The sequence below is a fragment of the Syngnathus typhle genome, linkage group LG11 (assembly GCF_033458585.1).
Source record: "Syngnathus typhle isolate RoL2023-S1 ecotype Sweden linkage group LG11, RoL_Styp_1.0, whole genome shotgun sequence".
Taxonomy (NCBI): domain Eukaryota; kingdom Metazoa; phylum Chordata; class Actinopteri; order Syngnathiformes; family Syngnathidae; genus Syngnathus; species Syngnathus typhle.
Genome location: NC_083748.1, coordinates 3,613,352 through 3,620,159, shown reverse-complemented (window position 1 = coordinate 3,620,159; position 6,808 = coordinate 3,613,352). Strand labels below are relative to the sequence as shown.

Here is a 6,808-nt window from a genome sequence, read left to right as displayed (position 1 = left end):
CCCGAAGAAATGCATTAATCATGGGGGAAAATATATATATATATTAAAGGGGACATACTATGTAAAGTTGAGTTTTTATTGTTTCTTATACAACTCTACAGAATGCCTGTCTACCCATCAAGCGTGAAATTAAACAAGTACAAACAGAAAAAGAAATAAGGTGTATAAAGTCAAGAGCAACTTGAGAGCATACCTTTTCTATAGTAATTACTGCAACTCATCTGTGGGATTGTCATTGGCAGAGTTTCATAAAGCAGGTGCGTCATGCATTTGTTGAAATGAAGAAAGCGTGCAGTGCAAACATCTGAATAATCCACGCTGACACGAAACGAAACGGAAACGAGTCGGTGATAATGAAAGAAACTAGATGGCAGACGGCTCCTTTTTGCGGGAGGTTTAATTAAATCATTGCTTAAATCTGGTTACTTTTGCTTTAAATTTAGCATGAGATTATGCGGTGAACAGAAAAAAACTCACATCACACCACTGTCTCCACAATCGAATCACGTCATGAACATAAAATGAGCGGAAACTACTTGGCTGTTTGACGCAAACAAAACAAGTATATCACATTACTCAGCGTGGCACAGCAATTTTTTCTTCATTTACAGCAGACACTGTGTGTAATTGAAATATATATCAAATAAAACCATCTCGCCTCTCCAAAGAAGTTAAAATCTATCATTTTCCAAATGCTTACGGCTTTCTTCTTCCAATCCCAGGAAAAAACAAACTTTCCTTCAATGTGTTTCAGAAAATTAAAAGGACATATCTTCACAGTAAGCTTGGCGCGCATAATCGTAATAAAACTTATTTCACAAAGCTGTCCTTGCCCAGATAAGTGGCATACATTCCACGGCTTGTAAATTGTGCTTGAGGGCTTTGAAAAAGAAAAATTCACTTTGCAACTAGCAGAGAGTTTAAAATATTTTAATGTACTTTTTTTTTGTTTTCATACAACATATTGTATGCATACCCAGCATAGCATTTCTCATACATACATAGAACTCTCTTATAACCGGAGGATAGAAATGTAGTTCGCGGGGGGATAATTAACAGTCAGTCTATCAAAGGAAAAAATAAATAAAAATCACTACAGCAACCATATGGTATCTCACAGCAGTGAGTACACCCCTCACATTTTTTTGTAAATATAAAATTCCAGATCGAAATATCAGTCAACAGTATGAGTGCGAAATAACAGCAAATTTAATAGGACATAATTTGGACATTTTCACTTAGAGGTGTACTCACTTTTGTTACAAGCTGTTTAGACATTGATTTTGAGTTTATACACTCTTACACAAGATGTTCACTAACTACTTTACATTGTAGCTAAGTGTCATATCTTCAGTGTAATCCCGTGAAAAGATATAATACAATATATCTAAACAATTTGAGGGCTGCACTCACTTTTGCGAGATACTGTTCTTACATGGTGATAGAGGTTCACAGGAGGTCGTACTGCTTTTCAAAAACTAATAACACAGAGAAACCATCATTTAAAAACAATAAGTGCGCTGAAGGTGAGATTGATATTTACAGAAATAACTGCAAAAAAAAAACCAGAATTGACCAAAGTCCTGTGGGAAAATTGCTTTGCCATGGCAACTGTAACTTTAATGATACAGTGGTACCTTGACTTATGAGTTTGTTCAATCTTATCTGTATGTCAAATCACATTTCCCCATTGAAATGAATTGAATCCGTTCCCGGTCCAAGACAACTAGCACTGCCTTGCAAGTTATGACCATAAAAGCATAGTAAACAAGAAGATAGAGAAATGAACCCTTTTCATCAAGTAAGCCAAAGGTCCAACACTCACTTTCGTATTCGTGCAATGTGTGGCTTCAGCTACAGTTGGCCATTTACCACACGGTAACTTCAGTGCGAAGTGCTTTTCATTTTGCATTTGTGTTTCATCGTTTATCCTGCACAAAAAAATGCCTCAAAGTGCACTGACATGCACACAACTCAATCAGTGGTACATTACATAAGTTGGGGCATCAAGGTACCACTGTACTCGATTTAAATCCACAATTCACAGCAGTGAAGAGGCACGAAAGTGTCCCCTTGCTCCATCCTTGGAATCAATATGACTATCATTCCCGTCAATGTCGTCATTACCGCCATCCGTCTCTGTGTGGCTTATCCAAAGTAAGGATGCTCACTTTGGAAGTTGTAGTCCGGGCACACTTTTTGAACCAGCTTGTAGTCGATGCTAAAGAAGGAGATGAAGATGCAGATGACTTTGAAGGGCTTGGCGCACAGCCAGGCAGCGTGGGATTGGGTGTGCTCTGTGAAGCACGTCTGAGACGGGTCGTACAAGCAGGGCTTGGGCTTCTTGGATCTGTTGGTTTTCTCGTACTCCACACGGCAGTTGAACGTCTTAACTTCTTTGGGGTCGATGGTGGCTTGCTGGGTCTCCTGGATCTGAACTTCCTGTTGGGTGTGGGGGTGCAGGAACTGCTGCTGCTGGAGGACCTCAAACTCCACAATCTTGGTAGGCGGCACGATGCTGACCGACACGTTGCCGAGACTGGAGGAATTGTGGCGGAAGTAAACGGTGAATGTCCCGTTGATGTGGTCCACGATCTTCCCCGTCACCAACAAGCTGAACTTGAGTGTCTTGACGTTGAAGTAGAAATCCCCCCAGCCGAAGATTTTCTTGGTCTTCATGGCCGTCTTGAGCGAGGGCTTACGTTTGGAGCGGTAGCCTGTCTGGTCGAGCAGCAGTGACTGGTTCCGGGCTGTGTCGTACGGGTTATAGAAACTGTAAGTGGGCGGCTTCGCCTTAATGGGCGTCTGGTCTAAGGACGTGGAGAAAATCCGGGTTTGGTACGGCGGCTTAACCGCTCCTCCTTGTTGTCCGCCACCTGTGCCTCCACCCATACTGTAAGGGAGAGTCTTCATTGCCGAGCCCACCGGACTCAGGTCTGAAAAATCCACTCTCTTCTCCAACCCTTGGACCTGGAGGTAGAAGAAACAATTAGTTAATTATTAGGGGCAAGTATATCAGACTAGGAATGGAATCATAGGCCGTTTCACATTCCTACTCCTGTAATTTGAATTTGTACAGATGGCACCCAAGTCTATCACAATCAAATGAAAAACTGCACAATGTAAATCATCTTATAAGTGAACGGGCCTTCTTGTGACGCATGACCGCATATTTTTACGCCGCTGTGCAAACGATAATATACTCAACATATACTGTATTTTTAACTGAGGACCCTCCGCCTCCCACACAAAATGAGCTGTCAAATCAGTCAGTCTGCACAGTGTGAACGCTTCTATTGTTAGCATGGACTTTTGGCTGAGAGTGAGAATTTGAAAACACATAAAATTGCAGTGAGATTTAAAAACAGGATGTAAAGTTTGTGCAGGACTTCCAATCATTTGCCTCTGCTGGGACTTGCAACCTAAATCCAGTTCTTAATTAGTCTCTTGACCCACAGTGTTCATAATTAAAATCCAGTTCAGTCAAATAGCCCAATTATTTAGTCACAAGATGATTCTAAATGTTGCAACACTTCCGGACATCTTATTTGTAAGATGTGTGTGCTCCTGCTATCATCCCTCCAAATTTAAGAAAACCTCTATTTTTGTGAAAACACTTTGGAATGTTGCTGCTCCAGCGAGCCAAACAAGAAGACAATAGATGTGAGTCTGTTTTTATTTTTTTGCTTGTTTAGACAGCTCTCTGCCTTTGCTGCTTAGGTATGATTGACGACACATCTACTTTGTCTTTCTTTCATATTCCATCACTCACATCACTCTTGCCGCCATCAGTATGCAAGCATAACACACACATATTCAACATCTTAACTGATTGTTAAAATCCAAAAGACCGCACGCATGGAAAATGGTGGTAAAAATGCATTCATTTCAAAATGTGAGGGGCCCTACGATAAAAAAAACCAAAATCCGAGAATGGGTATAAGTGATACAATCATTCTTCCAACCATCTATCCAATCATCCATCCGTCCGTCCATCCAACTTAGCTCTTAGCTTGAAGACATGCTTCAACATACTTCCTTTTCGTTCCGTCTTTTGGCGACATCTTGAGAAGAGCATTAATTTTTTCAGTGAATAGCTCAGTTCAACAGACAAAAAAAAAGAATTTATGAATACTGAACCGCAAATGGGTGTATATTATACATTGCTTAGGCTGTCGATGCCAGAAGCTGCGCTTCCCTCTTAAATCCAGTAAAACCAATTTTAAATTAATCAGCAAGTGGATAACACAATAGAGCATGGAAAACAATATTTTAAAACTCATCCATTATCACTTCCTCATCCACGTACTGCCATTTTCACTCGAGGCTGAGGTGACAGTTCCACGGCGTAGCTCATCCATCTCTGAATGTAATAACAGCTTCACTTTGCTATTAGCAGAGGCAACAGTGCATCACTCCGACCGGCTAATGCATTCAGTCATTCAATTAATGTATCTATTTCTACTGGCCATTCATTAACACGAGCCGATTTCTTCGCCGATTGATTGATGGGAGAATAAGTGCCGGTAGAATAAGTGAATGCTTATTGACCACTGAAAGAGTGAATTACCACAAAATAAATTGATGAATGAGTTGTGACAGAGATAATGAGCCACTGAAGATTTTCGACATACCCCTGCGACAGCCTTTCATACCATTTCAGACTTGTCCGTCATTCTCGGAATTTGCGAAGGTAAGATGAAGCTAAGTCCATCGGCGGATGCACGACGGGAGTTTCTTACGAACACAATGTCAGCAGCGCTGGGAATTAACACCACACTTTTGCCAGCTGTCAGGCTAGCGCTGTCAATGCAGGCCTAATCATTCCTCATGATCAGAGGTGGGAAAATTACTCATACTTTTTATTTAAGTCAAGGTACCAGAGGTTTGTTAAGGCCTTCTCTGCCTATATGTAGAATTTGGATTTATTTAAAAAAACTTATAATATAACATATAACAATAATATATACAAAATGATATATTTAACGTTACCAAGTCCACATGATCATTTTTATTATTTTATATTTTTTCCCCAATGGGATTTCAGTCTCCTCATCTGTTGCCATGTCTATCTAATCTGCTCAGAGCCGTGACACGCAGTTGTGTTGGCCAATGTAACTTACTATATTAACTACACTATATTAACAAAGATGTGCTCAACTATTCAGATTTCAAACTTGTTCCAACAGGTCCAAAGGCCTGCAAGCTGTAAAAACTCGAATCAAGTCAAGTACAAATTCCTGAAACAAAGCTGAAAAATGCTCATGGCACACACACCATCATCACACTATCATTAACAGGAATATAACAGACTCAAAACCATCAACCTGACTGCACCTGAAGTTTGCGCGAAAGGATGTTCTGGAAGAAAAAAGTAAGCAGTCAGCAACTAGATATCCAAAATTATAATGACAAGATACCTTCCGGGATTTAAAATGCCAACTGGAGGCAATAAACTGATACTACTACTAATACTATGTTGTACACTACTCAATTTGTTCAAACGTGACCTCGTTCAAATGTGGCCGTGGCGCTGCTAAGCCGTATCCATACAGCGTAATGTGCCTTTTACAAAATACTCAATAAACATGTGACTACAAAGCGAAGCGTGGAGAGTCTCCGTCGCCGAACCGCATGGATGAGTTCAGTAAATGGTGTGATCGATCATAGCCAACACAACAATCTCTTCTTATTTCCCTTTTTTTTTCCTTTGTGCCCATCCTCTTCATCCTTGACGTCAATTGAGAATAAAATAATCCAGTAATTTTTTTGTGGCACCTCATAACCTAACACAGGGTGTCAGTTTTTCAGGAGCGGTGCGATGCTCATTTGGTTTATTTATTCTTTTTTTGTCATGTCCCCTTCAGTTATGTCTATCTACTATCATGTACAGACTTCCTACGTGTCAACACATTGTCGGGCTTCCCGGCAGTTATGAATGAGCCTCATGTTTTTCAGAATGCTCCGGGATACGGTAGCTAAAGATGCAATAGGGATCGTGGAGGACCTATACATATGCATGATCACGGCAACTCAATAACAGAACAATCATAGAGCGAACAATCAAATTACAGAGCTTGTGAGACAGAGGGAGATGGTGAACAAAATGTTATTAGTGCAGAAAGTGCGACGAGCGGAGCAGCTCGTGTACATTTCCGCGGAATCGGGGGGTATTAATCATCTTTAACTTCATTTGGGGGGGGGGGGGGGGGTTCATCTGAGCAAAAAAAAAGGAATCGGCGAAGAAGCCGATAAGCTTGGATGAGGACATCGGAAAATGAAATGTGAGGATTGAGATGCGGATCAAAACGAGACAGGTGAATCCCAGTGAAGGGCAGCTTTGGAGCAAAGTCTGGTTTGGTACAAAATGGTTAGTTACAAGCAATAGCTTCTTCCTTCTCCTTTTTTGAACATGTTGATTTATTTGTCTTATTGGCATAACATGAAATGATGTGAAAATGTGGAAAAAAAGGACTTTGTGTTTGGTTGAACTCTTGCTAAAAAATAAACTTCAACTTTTTAAAAATGAAACAGGTGAATCCCAGTGAAGGGCAGTTTTGGAGCAAAGTCTGGTTTGGTACAAAATGGTTAGTTACAAGCAATAGCTTCTTCCTTCTCCTTTTTTGAACATGTTGATTTATTTGTCTTATTGGCATAACATGAAATGATGTGAAAATGTGGAAAAAAAGGAATTTGTGTTTGGTTGAACTCATGTTAAAAAATAAACTTCAACTTAAAAAAAATGAGACAGGTGAATCCCAGTGAAGGGCAGCTTTGGAGCAAAGTCTGGTTTGGTACAATATGGCAC

General features: G+C 40.3%; 1 protein-coding gene across 1 annotated transcript in view; it reads right to left on the bottom strand.

Moving 5' to 3' along the window:
• Positions 1-924: 924 nt before the first annotated feature.
• The window catches only part of LOC133162635 (neurexophilin-2), a 34,332-nt gene continuing 28,448 nt past the window's right edge, over positions 925-6,808 (bottom strand). The window contains exon 2 of the mRNA XM_061291973.1: positions 925-2,970. Within this exon, the coding sequence (XP_061147957.1) occupies positions 2,149-2,970 (822 nt within the window). The 3' untranslated portion in view covers positions 925-2,148. The remainder of the gene's footprint in view (positions 2,971-6,808) is intronic.